General features: G+C 34.5%; 1 protein-coding gene across 1 annotated transcript; it reads right to left on the minus strand.

Moving 5' to 3' along the window:
* Positions 1–1,686: 1,686 nt before the first annotated feature.
* Positions 1,687–2,475, minus strand: LOC132637936 (uncharacterized). Its single transcript, XM_060354948.1, has one exon. The coding sequence runs from the start codon at positions 2,473–2,475 to the stop codon at positions 1,687–1,689; it is 789 nt and encodes a 262-aa protein (XP_060210931.1).
* Between the last annotated feature and the right edge of the window lie 16,398 nt (positions 2,476–18,873).

The raw sequence follows: 18,873 nt of genomic DNA on the forward strand, positions 1-18,873 counted from the left end.
TCTGCTCGCAGGGGCTTAACAATCATGTCATCTATATAAACTTCTATTGATTTTCCTATTTGGTGTTCGAACATGCGGTTGACTAGCCACTAATAGGTAGCACCGGCATTTTTCAAACCGAAAGACATTACATTATAGCAATATGTGACAAACCTAGTCACGAAAGAGGTTTTTTCTCGGTCCCCCGGTTCGATCTGTATTTGATTGTACGCGGAGTAGGCATTGAGGAAACTCAGTGTGTCGTGACCAGCCGTAGCGTCAATCATACAATCGATGCTGGGCAAAGGAAATGAATCCTTCGGGCAAGCCTTATTTAAATCTTTATAGTCTATGCACATTCTAAATTTGTTTCCCTTTTTAGGCACCACGACAACATTAGCTAACCAGTCCGGGTATTTAACCTCCCGAATGGATTCCATTATAAGGAGTTTGGATACCTCATCTTTGATGAACGCATGCTTGACCTCGGATTGTGGCCTTCGATTTTGTTTAATTGGAGGGAAACTTGGGTCTAGACTCAACTTGTGTGCTGTCACTTCCGGTGGGATACCTGTCATGTCTAAATGGGACCAGGGAAAGCAATCGGAGTTATTTCTAAGAAATTCAATAAATTTTTTCTTGAGCTTAGGGGTTAACCCCGTGCCCAAGTATACCTTTCTGTCCGGTAGATGAACGAATAGTATGACTTGCTCGAGTTCTTCGACTGTGGATTTAGTGGCATCTGAATTATCGGGCACCACAAAGGACCTCGGAACTCCGAAATCTAACTCTTCATCTTGTGTGTTCCTATCCCGATCTTTCGAGGACCCCAGGATCGGAATCTGTGATTGCTATTTGGCACTTTCCCCTTCGTTCCTTTTCGGTATCTTTGCCGTCGTAACAGCTTGTTCGACCGCGAACATCTCCTTTGCGGCCTGTTGCTCACTATGAACGGTTTTGATCCTTTCTGAGGTTGGGAAGTTCAACGCCTGATGTAGAGTTGAGGGGACCGCTTTCATGAGGTGAATCCATGGTCTCCCCAACAATGTATTGTATCCCATATATCTCTCTATCAAATAAAATTTGGTCTGCTGCATAGTTCCGGCTGCGTTGATCGGTAAGATGATCTTACCCTTCGTCGTTTCGCAGGCCATGTTGAATCCGTTGAGGACTCAAACTACTGGCACGATCTGATCTAGTAGTCCCAACTGCTCGATGACTTTCCATCGGATGATATTAGCCGAGCTACCTGGATCAATCAGCACACTTTTAATTCTAAATTTATTGACAAGGACAAATATTACCAGTGCGTCATTGTGAGGCTGAACGATGCCTTCCATGTCCTCGTCATACCGAGATAGGACCGTCGAGGTCATAATTCCGAATACGTTTTTCCCTTATTATGGAAACTTTGGTGTGTTTAATTACCGGCCCCTGGGGAATGTCCGTTCTTCCCATGATCATGTGGATCACTTGCTGAGGCTCTTCCAGCCTATCCTGCTTGTTAGCGTCCACGTTCTTGAAGTAAGTTTTGGCTTGTTCATTTAAGAACTCTCGAAGGTGGCCTAAATTAAATAGACGAGCTACCTCCTCTCTTAACTGTCGGCAATCTTTGGTTGGATGACCGTGAGTGTGATGGTATTTACAGATTAGGCTCTTATCCCGTTTTTTAGGGTCAGTTTGGATTGGCCTTGGGTGCCTTGTTTCCTAGTTGCGGCTAACGGCCGCAGCTATGGTTGCTACATCGACGCAGAAATTACATTCGGACAATCTTGGGACCTTTTTGTTCCCCGAGGATCTATCGGCAACATTTCTGTTCATCAGTCCACGATTATTTGGGCCTCGATCGCTCCTCCTATCATTTTTGCTTGGTTCGATGTTGTTCCCCTTACCCCTTTGATCAGGTGGATAAGGTTGATACCTGTCATATGACGGTCTCGACTCTCGATCTGTTATTCTCCTCGATCGATCATTCCCTTTACTAGGGCGCCATGATACCGAGGAGGCTCTCAAAATCTTATCATCTTCGACCCTGATCTTCGATTGATACCTGTTGTGTACATCAGCCCAAGCGATTGTCGGGTACTCTACCAAATTTTGCTTTAGCTCCATAGATGTTACCGAGCTTCTTGAGTTGAGCCCCTGAGTAAAAGCCTCAACAGCCCAATCATCAGTGACCGGAGGTAAGTCCATACGCTCCATTTGAAATCGGGCTATAAACTCGCGGAGGGTTTTATCATCTCGCTGCTTAACGTTGAACAAATTTGATTTCTGGGTTTCGACCTTAATGGCTCCGACATGAGTTTTGACGAAAGCATCCGCAAGCATGGAAAATGAGTCAATCGAATGTTCGGGCAAGTTGCCGTACCATATCATTGCTCCCTTGGACAGGGTTTCCCCGAACTTCTTAAGCAGCACCGACTCCCTCTCGTCCTCGGTGAGATCATTGCCGTTAATAGCGCACGTGTATGCAGTCACGTGCTCGTTTGGGTCCATAGTCCCGTTATACTTTGGGATATCGGGCATATGAAATCTCTTTGGGTTCGGCCTCGGTGCAGCGCTTGGCGGAAAAGGCATTTGGACGAATTTTTTCAAATCCGGTCCCTTCAACATCGAGGGTGCCTCAGGAATTTGGTCGACCCTTGCGTTATAGTTCTCCACCTTCTTGTCCTTCGCCTCTATCTTCTTTTCCTCGGATTCTACTCATGTTGTCAGCTCTTCGAGCATCCTTATCAGCTCAACATTTTGTCCGAGATTTTTCCCGTTATTTCCAGCAATGTGCCTTTCTTCGGTTTCCTCGGTATGATCGGATGGAGCAGCATCGGGTGCTCGATTTTGATTTTGCAGTTGTGCTATAACCTCATGCTGGGCTTGCAATTGTGCCATAGCCATGTCCAACTGGTTCCGGAGCTGTTGCAGCGTGGCTCTGTTATTCCCGCCGGCGGGTACGTCGCCTATTGATGATCCGACCTGGTTAGGATCGACTGGGGTTACGTTGTTATTAGGTACCCCATTGTCGTTTCCCTCATGGTGTCTTGATTCAGCGTGAAAGTTGACAGAATGAGAGTCTGACATGTCGGGTAAACCTGAAATCAAACTTCAAAGAACAAGTATAAAATATCGAGTGTTATCAGAATTCGTACTAAATCACCACTATTATCCTAGGCCCCACGGTAGGCGCTAAACTATTTACCCTTAAAATAGATAACAATTGAATTTGTATGTGGTGCTAAGGATATGTGGTTTAATTCAACATGACATTAGATTACACGACAAATAAAGAAGTAAAATGGAATATATAGATCCGACCGCGATGAATGCTGACCGACCTCGGGTACTGAGAACCAAGGTCAATTCCTTGTGATCGGATGTTGAACAGTGAGTAACAATGGGGAACTTAGAAAAGATGAATGAACTTTGATGATTTTATTGCCTGCTTAGTACACGGTGTATCTCTATGATAGGGGAAAAACTACCTGAAAATAAATGGGGGCCTCCTCTTTATATAGTAGAGGAGTCCTAACCCTAGTACAATTCTAAAAAAGGAACAAAATCTGCTGATAGCTGTTTAACGTAATCGGTGCTGAAATATCCAGTTAGTGGCGGATATTTCGGTCTTCTGGCCATGGTGTCCAACCGTCTTTTGATTTCGCTTTAACGCCTCGTTCCAAGTCGAGCTTTGATACCGGGTCTGGTAAGGTCGGTCTAATCTTGACCGACCATAACTTGAATGCCGGGAAACTGAGGATATCCATATCCCTGGTTTTACCCATATACACTGAAAAACACAAATTAGCTATAAAATTTGATGTTAATTACTTAATTTGTTGATAAAAGTTCTAGCTAATAGGAATTTAATAATTTGTCGTTAAGCAGGATAAATAGCGAAGTTTGTTGTTCAGCGACATAAGCTATCCGCCGATAATTTCTGTTTTTATTATAGTAATTAGAGTTCTCATATTTAAGCCCTAAAAAAGAAAAATATTCATGCATAGTTGGCTTGCTTGAAGCTAATCCAAATTAATTGGATCAAATGTGTTTCAAATACCCAATGATTAATTCGAAAAGAAGTAGCAAATTTCAGATAAAATTTAAATTGAAAAAGAAAGTTGGATAATAAACAAGTAGAAACAGTTGATAGTATTCTTTAAAAAAATTGAGTGATTCTTTTCTCCACTACTATATTGGGCGTGGAAAAGATGAAAGCTTGCACATATCGATGGTGAGAGGCTTTTTATCAGCTAATGATTTGGAGACAAGAAGACATGACATGGACTCCAAAATCAATGTACATGATTGTCAATTTTCTTTCCATCTTGTTGACACTTACATAAACCTAATTTTGTGAGAATAATGCAAAAAAGTATTAAAGAAGAAAAAAAAGATAGGTTACAGCTAATTTGGGTCATCATTAAAGAGATATCATGGGATGAATTTATCCTTATTTTAAATTAAAGACATATTAGAGTGCAGGTTAATATATAACCCTTAGGAAATTACCCTTCCAGACAACGTAAGATTCGGGTCCAATGTTTGTTCGTATATTTTTCAACTTTACAGATAAAATATTAGACTATCACCCAACGTTTGTAATAACTTATGAAATTTTAGATTGCGCAATGGTATAACATTTTCTCATAAAATTCTTAGTTTGCTCAAAGCGGAACTTTAGATAGTGGTAAAAAAAAAGGTTCATAAATTGTAAGAGAATAAAATGAGGGTCATTTACTAAATAAATATCCGAAAAATGGACTCAAGCGGCGAAAATTGAGGATATGGTGAGATGGATGGAATCGGTTCATCAAAATACTATAAAAAGCATCACAAAAAAAAAAAAAAAAAAAAAAAAAAAAAAAAAAAAAAGGGAGTGCAACTACAACAAACTAACATTCAAAGATCAAGTTTGAGTCTTAAAAATGGAGAAATTCCTTATAAGTAGCACTTACCCCCTTAAATATGCCCAAAATGGCATGAATCTAGATTAATCAGATCGATATTGCGAATACCAAGTAATTGACAAAAAAAAAACAATTAGGATCCAAACAGAGTTGTCTGGAAAGGGAGAAAGACAGACTTACGCAAATGTTTATCTAAAAGAGGAACTGGTAATTAATTAATATTGTTTTTAGTTATACATTTTTGCTTAACTATGCAGTTTTAATTTATATGTCAAATTTTCACCATTCTAGCTCTAAATTTGGCACTCTTTAATACAATTGTATCAAATTACATGGTCGTCCTACCAAATCGATCATTTCATAGTTGTAAGGAAATAACCTCCGGCATGAAAAAGAAGATTTGAAATTAAAAAACAGAAAGAAAAGAGTTTGAATAACCATGATTAAAATCTTGTTCCTGCTATTGATACACTAACATGACATGGTAAAATTTATTATTTAACTATGATTAAATTATTAAATAAAATCTAATAAATTTTCTTCAAATATTCGAACAAGAAACTAACTATAAACCAATGTTAAATCGTAACTCTTAAACAACCATTTAAATTTGTCTCATACTACGTATAAAAACAAAATCTCTAATTATTTACATGTATAATTAGCTAGTTAAATTAATTAATTAATCTGATTTCTACATGAAGTGAGAGTAAATATATTTTTTGCTGATCCTAATCTGAACCTTTCCTTTTTTTTTTTTGCAAGATCTTATTTCTATCTTCTTCTTTTTTAAAAATTTACTTTTTCCTCTTTGTTATTCCTTTAAGTCGACAAGCGTAGCACTTGGAGATATTAATTGTTAAGTTGGCATAGGTAGGATATGAAATTATGAATCATATGATAAAACTTTTACAAAGTGGGAAAGTGTAGTCGTTTTAGGTAAAAAGGAAATGTGCATCACATTCAACCCATCTTCGAACCTAAGACAAGTCCATGGCTATCTCCATTTTTCTATTGAAAATATGACCCGCTCAACCTGTCTAAGTTTGGATGAATTAACGATCCGTCAATTTATTAACTCACTTTGTTTTGATCTGTCCAATACAGCCCATCCAAAAATTTAAGTAATTTGGACTAAAAATATTGCCCTGATTAATCATGAGAAACCTTGTGAAATGTATACATTTTAATTTTTTTTTTGATTGTTTGATATATTATGTATATAGTCATAATAATAAAAAAAGTTTACTAGATAATTAAACAAATTATAAAAAAAAATAGATAAAGAAATAAAAACTTGGTAAGAGTTGGGCCAATGGACTATAACCCATTATTTAGTCCGTCTTGACCAAACCCATCTCAGCCAAGTAACTTTTGGATGGATTAATGACCCACCAATGTATTAACTCATCCTATTTTGATCAGCTCAACTCGCCCATTTAACATCCCCAGTATTCGATATTTGAAACTAACTGGTCCGACTAAAGTTAGATTCGCACCAGATAAGGCAATTAAGGAGAAAAACGCTCTCTACCAAGAAGTTCTCTTTTTGTATCTCAAGTTCGAGATATGTGGTTAAGCGTGGATAGTTTCATTCAACCCACAACACCCATGGCCGTCACTTTGCTTTTCCACTACAAAATGGATGACTAATCCATAGTCAATCTCACTTTTAATCCAACTCCAACCAAGTACTTAGGCATAATGTGATAGGAAACAGAGGAGCATTCTTTTATTGTTGAGATCAGTTTTGACAATAACATGAACCTAACTTCATATAGATAGTACCAAAACCACTTTATGAAATAGCCAAAGAAGAAGGATTACACAAGCATAGGAAGATTCATGTTATACCGCATGGCTAAATTTATAATGTTAGTGGATCATGTGATGTTCTTTGTCCCTTTTTCCTATTTGGGTAATAAAGAGGGAAGGTACTATATAATGGATGATCATGGAACTTAGGGGTCGTTTGGTTTAAGGACTCATTAGTCCCGAGATTATAATCCCGGGACTAATTTATCTCATTTATTGGGATTATTTTATACCATCTAAAAGATGGTATAAAATAATCCCAGTATAAGTGGGTTAAGAAGGTATAAGTTGGGTTATCCCAGCACTAATTTTTATACCATGTTTGGTATAAGGTATAAATTTATTCCAGCACTAATTTATACCTTATACCAAACATGATATAAAAATTAGTGCTGGGATAACCCAACTTATACCTTAAACCAAACGACCCCTTAGAGTTTATTGCAACAATTACTACTCTCTCTGTCTCAATTTATGTGATACATTTCGTTTTTCGAGAGTCAATTTGACTAAACTTTGAAGCTAAATTGGATTAGATTAACTCAATATTTTAATATTAAAATTTATATATTTGAAAACTACATGAAAAGTACTACTTATAAGTTGTAACTTTTCTCATATCAATTTGGTGAAAAAATACATCTCAAAATGTTGGTCAAAGTTCATGCAGTTTGAATCTTGGGAAACGAAAAATATCACATAAATTGGGACCGAGGGAGTACTTTTTATCTCCTATATAAGAAGTGCCAGTGGCACAGCTGAAGCAGGCATGTCTTCGTTGACATCCCTGCTTAGCTTTAGAGGGTATTTTCGATATTTCAGGAATATCGTGCTTTAGGATCATTGTACTTGATGTTGTGGTGTTTGTATCTTTTCCCTTTGGGCAAAATAATTCTGCTACTTTTCCTTTAATCGTGCGGGCCCCACGTGAACCTTACTGCTCTTCATTGACATGCCTGCTTCTAGCCGAGGGTATTTAAGGGATTTCAGAATTTATCTGCTTTAAATAAATTGTACTTCCATGTAACGATAGGTGTACTATTCCTTACTTGGACTAATAAACCAATTTCCCTTATTTAATGACCCTGCACATAATTGTTGGTGCAGTGTAATTGAGAACATTTGTACCCTTTTGTAATCGCTTTATTACGGTAGATGCCCTTGGTATTAATCTTGTAAATTTAGTAAACTTTTCAAATGATCCAAACGTATCAAATGGCTACTGTGTGATGCCATGTTAAAAGTATATTGCAGTTTTTCATGTACTCTCTTTTTGTTTTATCCTACTACACGCACCTAACTCTTTATCTTTTTTTTTTAATACCCTTTATTTACCTATAATAAATATTTGACTTTGTAATATTGAGCTTCATTCTGAGATACCAAACAGAGGTGTTCCAGAAATGTGTGCGATCGAGTAAATAGCTTTACAAACGAATGGATTGGATCGACTTGGAAAAATGAAAAGATTTGTACAAGTTATATGTTTCGTCACTGTTACGGTTCACTTTTACGCGGGCACATAAAAGCTACTAAGAGGTTGTTGGTGCTCTAAATGGATTTTAGTATTTTAGAGTCGCTACCTAATTTATTAAGGAAAACTAGAAAAACCGGGTTTAAAGAGTTTTTCAAACAAGAGAAAAAGTCTTTTGGACCAAAGCTCGAGGTAAGGGTTCTGGTGATCCCCTAGGGAAGGTTTTACGCACCTTAGTATTAAAGATCTGTAGAATACGATTGACATACGAGCTTCAATGTGTGATTTTGTAATTATTTGCTTAAGAATTGTTTAAGTTTCCGCAAAGTGTCATTTTTATTCATATCATAATTTCAAGAAAAAATTTGGCAAAAAGTCCCCTTATAAAAGGGGTTTTTGGTTTGAAAATCCACGTAAGTGTTCAACTCACTTTATTGCCGGACTAGGACACACCCGGGATTTCTCCCGAATAGAGTCACTACTATTTTAGTCCTAATAAAATGAGTTTAGTTCTTACGGGTTTTATTATACGTATATATAAAAATATGGAGTATGTCTCCGATTTTTATACTTATACATATATAAGAAACTGCAAGTGTTTTTATTCAAGTCTGTTTTCAACAATTGAAGCCCATATAATCAGTCTGTATTCTAGTTACAGCTTACCGAGGACATAACCTTAGATAGGAAGGTATGGAGGATTCAAATTAGGGTAAAAAACTGGTAGATAGTATCGTTTATCCTTTCATATTAGTAGTCGCGTTATCGCGATATTAGTTCTTGTGCTTTGATTTCTGCTACTATCTGTTATTTCCTTTATTTTGAGTATCTTATTTTATTTGTGATAGCTACTACCCTTTTGCAAACTGCTTCATCATGGCTTAGTCACTTTCGTTATTTTCATTTTCATATCGCTTTGAATTTTTTGACCTTATCTGACCTCTTTTTACGCTTTCTATTGAGCCGAGTGTCTTTCGGAAACAACCTTCCTACCTTGGTAGGAGTAAAATCTGCGTACATTCTACCCTCCCCAAACCCCACGGTGTGAAATTTCACTGGGTTGTTGTTGTTGTAGTTGTATTCTAAGTTTCAAGATCCGTCTTATCTCAAAAATCAGTCCAACAAGTTGTCCAATTTCTTATCAAAGTCCAAAATATCCAGATTGGTACATCCTTTAAACTTAGCCCAATTTTTTCTCCATCAGTTCAGAAAAAACGTTTTTGAGGCCCGTTTGTTGCTAATATTTTTAACAGTTTCGTACTTAAGGTGGAACGGTTCATTGATCATTTTGAAAGAAGTATTCACTTTGTTTTCAGACTTAAATCTTACTTTTAAACCGTGACATTTTGAGAAAAAACTAACTCTTAAAACCTCTTAAGTTAAGGAAAGATTATTGGCCATATTTGAAAATTGATTTGTTTTGACGACTAACCTAAATTACTGAGTGTTTTACGAAGTTCTAACATATATAATGGGTTCCAATAATCATCAGGCGTTTTACAAATATAATTTTTACACAAATAATGAATGTAAGAGGGAAGTTTAGGCTGGTGGGCCTACCTAAGCCCACTAGTTTTCTATTTTCACCCATGGTTGGGCCTTCAATATGTATTAGCTTCCCTTGCCATTTTTCTCACACGGACTCGATCGAATAAGATAATTGGGCCTTTAACCCAACAAGTTTATGCAAGGACACGACCCAAGTGGCCCGAGGAAAATCACATAATCACAACAAAATGATAAGGATTAGTATGGGTCTAGATACTTAGTAATGCAAAATTCATAATCCAAAAGAAGGAAGGCTTAAAACCATCACATAAACAAGTAAGAAGATTAAGATTTGTCTTAAGACAAACAGTTCACGACCCAAATGAGTGACTAAACAAGAATAGGCAAACTGGGTCGAATTTCGAATTAAGCCTATTGTACACATAGAGACCCAACACAGGAAGAGGAAGGGAAGACCCAAAATTTAACAAGAGTAGATTATCACAACCAAGTAAAGAGTGATATGCCGTGTATGCACAGCTATACCAAACTCATATACCCTGAAGTATATGTGAGACTGGGTATAGCTTGTACACAAGCATATCCACACACAAAATCAATCATATGTTAAGGCTTATGCATGTTTCATATTTTGATAAAAAAATAAAGTCATAACAGGTTCAGGAAAGGGGCATTATATACCAAACAGATATCAAGATATACATAGTATGCACAGAATCAATTAAGCAAATGCTGCAGAATTATTTTAAAACATGGACATAAACCCAAGTAGACAAAGTATGCAAGTAGGTCTTATCAGTATGCTCACTAGTACAAAACACAATACCTTAAACTGGATCTTCATCCATTTCAAACTACACTTAAGTCCGTATTTTATGAACAACTCCTAGTTCAATGAACATGAACAGAGGCAAACAAATGTACAAAGTTATAGATATGAGACACTTGGCATGGGCACTGATAGGCAAAAACAAACAGCAACACATAATCTTTTGTTTTGCCAAAATTCATTTTAGAATCCAGTGTCATGTCTACTACAAATCCAAACATGTATCATGTGAAGAATGCACTCTTTACTCATAAGATGCTCTCAATTAAAAGGGGTGAGGGTGGAGGGGTGGGGTGGGGTGGGGGGTGAATAGGTCCAAGGGGTGATCATATAGTATATGCTTAACATGTTGTAGCCATAGGGAGTCTCAAATGCTTTGCCAGATTCAGCAGATCATTTACACAAGTTCAAAGGTGCTAATACTGAGTTTAATACTGAGTTTATAATGCTTTTAACCCATTTTTAAAACATATTATGAGACTCATACTACTAACCAACAACCAAACACATAGAATGGGACTTTCATAATTTGAAACAGAGCCATTAAGGAGGAGCATGCAAAGGGTCTGAGTCATTTTTTCAAATCAAACCAAAGTCATCTCAGCCTCAACAAACACAGTTTTTTGGTCTAGTGAGTAAAGAGGTTCCATACCACTATCCCCTACACATCTCTAAACAAAGCAATAGCATTTTTTGACTCCAACAATACATCACAGAAGCAACAGTGTGGTACACCAAACAATATGGGTCATAAATGACCTTGGATTCAACTTTAAACTTGTGTAGGCATGCTTCAAATATTTACATTAGTTTGTGTACTAGTCTAAATCAAAGAGGGGTTAAATATGCTAGCCAAAACCAAAAGACTTATAGTCATGTGTAGTGTACATTTAGATCAGAGAGGTAAAGTCTAGCATTCATGAGTGAGAGGGTAACACAAACAGTCAACAAAACATTCAACTACATATTAATCATGCATAGTAGGCAGGCTTAGGCATCAAAACCAAGTTCAGTACTCATCAAGTAACACAGTAGTAGATCATATAGGCTCATGATAGGCAAAGATTAGCATGATCCCTTAGTGTACAGGATTGAAACATATAGGTATATCATCAATCCATTAGTCAAAAGAGACTTAAGTTAGCAAGACATGGGCTATGAGTTAAATACCTTAGAAAGAATTACTTTAACAAAAACAATATGGTACAAAACAAGCTACCATTTATGAACCTTTCAGTGTTAATGGCCTTCTTTTTATCATATCATCAAAACACAAGTAACATTGTAAACAAACTCAACAAGACTGCATCATATATTAAAGGAATAATAGGTAGGGATCAGATTATTAGGTATTTCACAAACAAGCTCTACCACTTCATAATGATAAAAAACTAATCAAAACTTGATTAAGGCAGTGTATAGACATGCTTTACCAGAACAAAACTAACACATAAGAACATACTTTAGTTTAAAGAGGCTAAGCTAAGTTAACACATGGGACATACTAAGACAGATTAAGCTTAAATGAATATAAAGACTAAACCAACTAAACTAACTAAAATTAACATACAAAAGCATACTTTAACTATAGTGATGTTTTGAACTTAGTCGAATAATTAAAGGTCTCAAAAGTTAGGTAATTCGACTTTAAGTATAGTGATGTTTCAATATGCTCCAAGCTCTCTAGAAATGTGGAGAATGGGGTTCTTTATATAGAACCCCCAAATTCTCAAAAACCCTAAAGGTCCGATGTGGTCATATTTTTCCCCACATGAGGTCAATCAATGGGAATTGCCCATTCAAACTCAGATACAAAATCTAATTAAAGAAAATCCGTTCTCCTCGTTGAGATTCACAGAAAAGTGAAGAGACAGGATGATATTGTATCGCGTTTGGGTGAAATGGAATGGAATGGAATGGAAACCATAAATACTTTGCTTTAAATGGCCATACAGACATGTCAAAAACTTTTTCTCATCTGAAACTTTGCTAAAAGTAAAAACACGGTGGTGACGAGGAGAGAGAGAGAGACATGAGTGACGCGGCTAGGGTTTGGTGTGGAGTGGAAAGGGAAAGGGGAGGTAAGGGGTCTGTTTGGTGGAAAGTGAACATGTGTAGGGGTTTTACCCCCTTTATCTTGCCATTGGGCCAGGTCTGCCCGACTTGGGCTGGACTCGGTCCATTTTTAAAAGGCTTAAATTGTATATACATGTACATCCGTGTATACATGCGTATATATATCAGACTTTGATACTCGTTTAAATAAATAACCAAAACTAAGACAAAAACTAAATAATTTAGACTATTAATCATAATTAAATAAAACTAATTAAACAAATAAAGGCCAATTATTGCAAATGATGTCCCTCAAATTGGCTTTAATTTCTATTCCAATTATGGCCCTTTTTGGTACATTTAACCAATTTAAAGTAAAGGATTTGCAAAAATGACCTCAATTGATTAATCAATAAGTTTGGCTATGTCAAATAAGGGTCACAACAATTAAAAGACTAATTTTTCAATAATGACCTCATGGAAATTGATTTTCACTTGAGTCACAATTGAACCAAACAATTGATTATTTCAATTGTAGCCATTTAGTAAACAATTTATAGAATTAATCACAATTAAATACTCAATTAATTATGATAAAATTCTAATAAATTGAATATGCAAGACTGAATTGAGGGGAAAATAATCAATTCATTTAATTAATCAAATTCCTTGAATTAAACAGAGTAAAATACTTGCTAATTGACAATTTAACAATTTTGGACAATTAAATAAATAATTGTTATAAATTTCTTTTCTCTTGGTTAATTTAGGAAATGTCATAATTGTTGCAATAAATGTGTAAATTAATTTCTAAATGACATATAATATTATAGGAATTATTTTACCAAATAAGAATGGATATTATCTAAATAATTTTATAAAATCATTTTGACTTCTAAAAATACACATTTCACTCTGGTTGATATCCAAGGACTCTGGGTAATTAAAATAAATTATGGGAGGTCAAAAATTAGGTGTCAATAGTCACCACTATGTGGAAAATCGTTAGGTATGAATATGTTAGAAACCTGTGACTCGATTGGTGAAATAATATCTCTCTCCCAAATAAATATTTGACTTTGTAATATTGAGCTTCATTCTGAGATACCTGTATTGAAAATTTTAAAAAGTTTTCCTCGTTTTGGTTTGATTAATTATCCAACATATTTATAGTTTAAAGATAAGTATCTAGTTTTTGTTTGTTAAGTTATTAATATTCACGTGGCAATTCACTGAGCACATAGCGGACCATCTGCTGATTTATTCAATAAAATAAAAATTAGATAAAGTTCAAGTGATCTAATTATTTAGAGGAGCAAGTTATACAAATTACTTTTGTAGTGCTTTCTAGTTAGAATGGCTTTCCAAACTTAAATTTATAGAACTTTATAAGATTGGCTTTCCATGCTTTAAAATTGAAACTTTTCATACAAAATTTATGACCGCTTAAAAAACTTAATCCTTTTTATTTATTTCAAGTTCATACATATAAAGAACTTGATTTAATAGTAGGATTAATAAAGATTGGCTTCATGCTGGTACGGGGCTTTGTATCCGGTGTATTTATGATTAGTAATAAAAAGTACATCACTTATCCCTATATTTTATAACATGATTTTTTTTTTTCTAACTACTATCTCTAACTTGTATAACTTTTGTCCAAGCTCATGTAATAGACCTCCCTACGATAGCCACTCACCATAAAAGTATTTTAATATAATAATCAAGTTCTCTTTGGAACTAATATTTTATTTTATATTTTACCTCCATATCAACTTTTGTCTATAACAACAAGATCCATCAATCTAACAATATACTCTTTATGAAATTACTTCTATATAGCAATCTTACTCAAAAATTAATTAATTTTACTATTTACTATTCCACTTCCGTCGCTAGTCATTTATTTGTATAATATAAAAAGCACTAGTACTGCTTTCATGTCATAAAGTCATATGTAGAAATATATAGTCACTAAGATAACTAATAACAAGTCTTAGCATTTTTACCAAATATTTGAATCTTTTATTACGCACTTTCCCAAAAGAATATAACATTAATACATACTTCGGTAATTAAGGATTTTTTGCATTGAATAATTTGCACATATTCGTATTTTATTTAGATAATAATTTTCCATCTTGTTAGGGACAAAGTGAATTATTAACAATGTATTACCTTTCTTTAATTTTAATTGGCGGAATTTAAATAAGTTTCTTATCTTTTATAAATTAAAAAAAAAAAAACTAGTTTTTTGTATAATTTTGTATACAACATAACAGTCAAACAAGATTTATATGTCAATGTTATTATAGGTGTATAATAGTCAATCACTATAAAAGTTAAAAAAATATCGAAACAAATGAGGCTATTACAGAGAAGTTTGATTGTAGTTGTTCATCCAATAAGAAGGGCGAATTCAGTGCTTCAGCATCAGGTTCTTATGAACCAAGGATTTTTTGGTGTGAAGTATAAATTTATGTGAAAACTCACAAATATTTCAACAAATAAGATATTTGGACCCATAAATTTAAAAGTACAATGAGTGATCAGTCTATGAACCTTAAAAATGAATCAACCAAGTTGAAATTTCTAAGCTCTTACTCCGAAATGATCACTTCCTTTTGGATATTGTGTGGATCAAACTAAATGCTACTTGACGCAAAATCCTTAAAGTTCCTGGTTTCTTATGAGCCTAGTATTTTTCCCATGAGAACACATATTCTTCTGTGAAAGTTCACAAAAGTTTCAACAAATAATATATTATAACTCAAAATTTTAAAAGTACAATGAATTCAGTATTAAGAACCTTAATAATCAGAACCCATTAAGTTAACATTCAGAATTCGCCTGTAAGATACTCCCTCCGTCTCATAATAAGTGTCACCTTAGCAAAACACACGCATATTAAGAAACTAATAATGCAATGTGAAGTTTACTAAATTACCCCTACATAATAAAAATTAATTACTTTTTCCTCTTGATTAGAGTATGCAAAAGTAGTAAACCTTTTGACATTGAGAATCCAACAATACCAAGTTACTATGTGGCTTTTCCTATAATCATTTAGATGTTACTTTAACTTGTCACTTTTTGTCTAAGGGTAGAGTTGGAAAAACTAACTAATTTATTTCTTGATTTCCTAAGGTGACGCTTATTATGGGCAGAGGCGGATGGAGCATTATAACTTGGGGTTCAATTGAATCCCAAACTTTTGATGCGGGGTATAAATTTATGTGTAAAAATTTACTAAAATTACAATAAATAGTAGATATGAACCCATAACTTTAAAAATATAATGGTTTAGTGCTAAAAATTTAAGATGTTGAGCTCCCAGAATTTAAATCCTAGATCCGCCTCTGATTATGAGACAATTTTTTTAACTAAGGTGACACTTATTATGGAATGAAGGAGTATTATTACTCCATCATCATGATCACTTTATTTTGGAGATTGTGTGCAACAATACTTTAATAATTTAAACTTGACATAAAATCCTTAGGATTCCTCCTTGATTGTAGCTAAGCTCATGAGCAGATTAATCAAGTAAAGTTATAACACATAGATGCTTTATCAACTTCATATATCGGTATCAAAATTTTCTCCATTATTTCATTTCCAAAAACTATAGGGACATATCCATTAGGTTCAATATCACTTCTCAATCTCACATAATCAAAGGCACAATATAATCTCATGATCACAATTGTTTTGGCCATTGATTGGCTTGTAAACTCAAGTTATCTTTTAGTTGTGGTTATAGTCTATAATAGCATAAGATCTATTATATACCCTCTTGCGTACAAAGATCATAGTTGAAATCGAGTCGGAAAAATGTCATGGTGACTCATGTATATCACACGTATATTATTGTATATTAATCATGTATGTCGCACATAGATATATAGGGGGATACACAAATATACAGGGGCGATATATACAGATATATACCGTCATCCTTCCTTGTTCAAAGTAATAGATAATGGGATTTTCAACAAATCAATGAAGAACAGTCTGAAACAATCTGAAATTAAGTGTTCCCAACCTCATAAATACAAAGTAAGAAGTAAAAGAAATTCAGATCTTCGATGTTTGACTCTAACTTTCTCGATGGAAAAGACGCAAGTGCTTCTATACTAAATTCGATTACATTCACCTCCATTTTATTAACATGCTACTATGTAAAAAATAAGAAAAGGATATGACTATACAGTATACACCATGCTTCCTATTACACCCTAATCTCTTGAATAAGGTGGCCAGCCGGTTAGTCAATTCTTTTTTGGCCGTTAGACAATTCAACATAGGAAGCTAAAGTGCTAGAAACACGTCTCACGGCTACCCATTATCGATAAGAGGGATGTTAATGTGCTTTCCCAAAAAAAAAAAAAAAAAAAAACAAACAGAATCAAGTCCATACGTGAGGGAGCATATGACGAAGATATAAGTAATTAAACTATACTATTTCTAAATTGTGCAACTTCATCCAAGATGTTCATACTCCATCATCTTCCTATAACAACCTAATCTCTTAAATGAATTGCCCGGCTGGTTAGACAATTTAACATACTATCTGAGGAAGCAAGAAGCTAAAGTGCAAGAAACACGGCTCACGGCTACCAATTATCAATAAAAGGGATTTCAGTGTGCTTTCCCAAAAAAACAGATTAGGCGCACACGTGAGGAAGACATAAGTAATTAAACTATACTATTTCTTAATTTTGTAACTTCATCCGAGAAGCTCATACTCCATCATTGATACTTCCTTTTGGAAATTATGTAGATCATTCTTTTGAAACTTTCAACTTGACACAAAATCCTTAGGGTCCCTTCTTGATTATAGCCAAGTTCATGAGCAGAAAAATCAAGCAAAGTTACTAGACATGGATGCTTAATCAACTTCATGGGTATCAAAATTTTCTCCATTACTTCTTCATTTCCAACAACAATAGGGACATATCCTTTTCGAATAGCTTGATCATTTTCTTGAATCTCATAATCACTTCTTAATCTCACATAGTTAAAAGAACATGTATATTTCTTCACTCTCACTAATCCTAATATTCTCATGCTCACAATTCTTTTGGCCATTGATATATAATTGGCTTGTAAACTCGAGTTTTTTTCTTAGTTGTGGTTATATTCGAATATAGCATAAGATCTATTTATACCTCTTGCATATGAAGATGTGAATGTGGAATTAATCTTTTTTTCTTGACGAACGTAATTTAATTAATCGATTAATTAAGTGAGTATACTCTTGCATCGACGATCCTATGACGATTTTTGAATTGAAGTTATAATTTAATATATTTATCACTTTCTCGTTCAGTTTTATTTTTCTATTTCTCTTTGAACCGACTATGTCCAACAAACCTTGATGGTTAATTAAGCAGTAATAAAATAAAGGGCTTTGAATTTAATTTGGTGAATCATCAACGGATGGACTATTTTATATTTGTATATGTCCATCTAAACTTGATAGGTAATTACTTAAATTCTAAAATACAAAGCTTTGAGATTTTTTTTCTTTTTTCTTTGGTGAATCATCAATATACGATGGATACGTTACTTAAAATATGAATTTCGAAGCAGTTTCATCAACTAAAATACTAAACCTTCAGCTTCAATTTCTTAAACAACTACAAATCATTGAAGAACGAAGCAAGATTAAAAACTCAATAGTTGTATTATTGCCCAATTATATTATGAGTTCGCTTGATTAATTTTTGTTGGTAGTAAAAAGATATAGTTATATTAATAATTAAGCATCAAAACAAAAAGTAGGGTCACGGCGGACCATATGAGTTGTAGTACTCAGATGTGAACACCTAAGTTATTATTATAGATCGGAATAGAAATTGTTCTTGCAAAAGTAATTTCTAATTTGTCTGTCATGATCGTATCCATGAAAAACAGGCTCGTAGACAAGATGATCAAAAACCTTCCTTTTAACACTTACCATAGTTTGATTGATAAATGATCAGAATAAAAAATGGAAAGCCATAGTGTTATTTTTAGACATAATCGTTTCTTATCATTATATTCACTGATCCGATTAATATAGATTTGTTCAGCTTAAAGTGCCGGAAAAACACTCCCTATCAGGAATTTCTCCATTCTCTGGACTCGAATCGGAACCTCACTGGTTCAAGGTGAAGGAATCGTATCCACTCACCATATCTCGGTGGTGAAAGTCATAATGCTTGACGACAGGAACTCATGAAGAGTGGATAAGAAACTTTGCTCCAATCAGATAATATGTTTTAAGAAATACGATAGTCTTCTACTTGAACGTCATTGTAACTTGTAAG

This window comes from Lycium barbarum, chromosome 4 (genome assembly GCF_019175385.1).
Source record: "Lycium barbarum isolate Lr01 chromosome 4, ASM1917538v2, whole genome shotgun sequence".
Taxonomy (NCBI): Eukaryota; Viridiplantae; Streptophyta; class Magnoliopsida; order Solanales; family Solanaceae; genus Lycium; species Lycium barbarum.

Excerpts from the sequence above, each read along its gene's own strand:
- LOC132637936 (XM_060354948.1), bottom strand. The coding sequence starts at position 2,475 with ATGGACCCAAACGAGCACGTGACTGCATACACGTGCGCTATTAACGGC.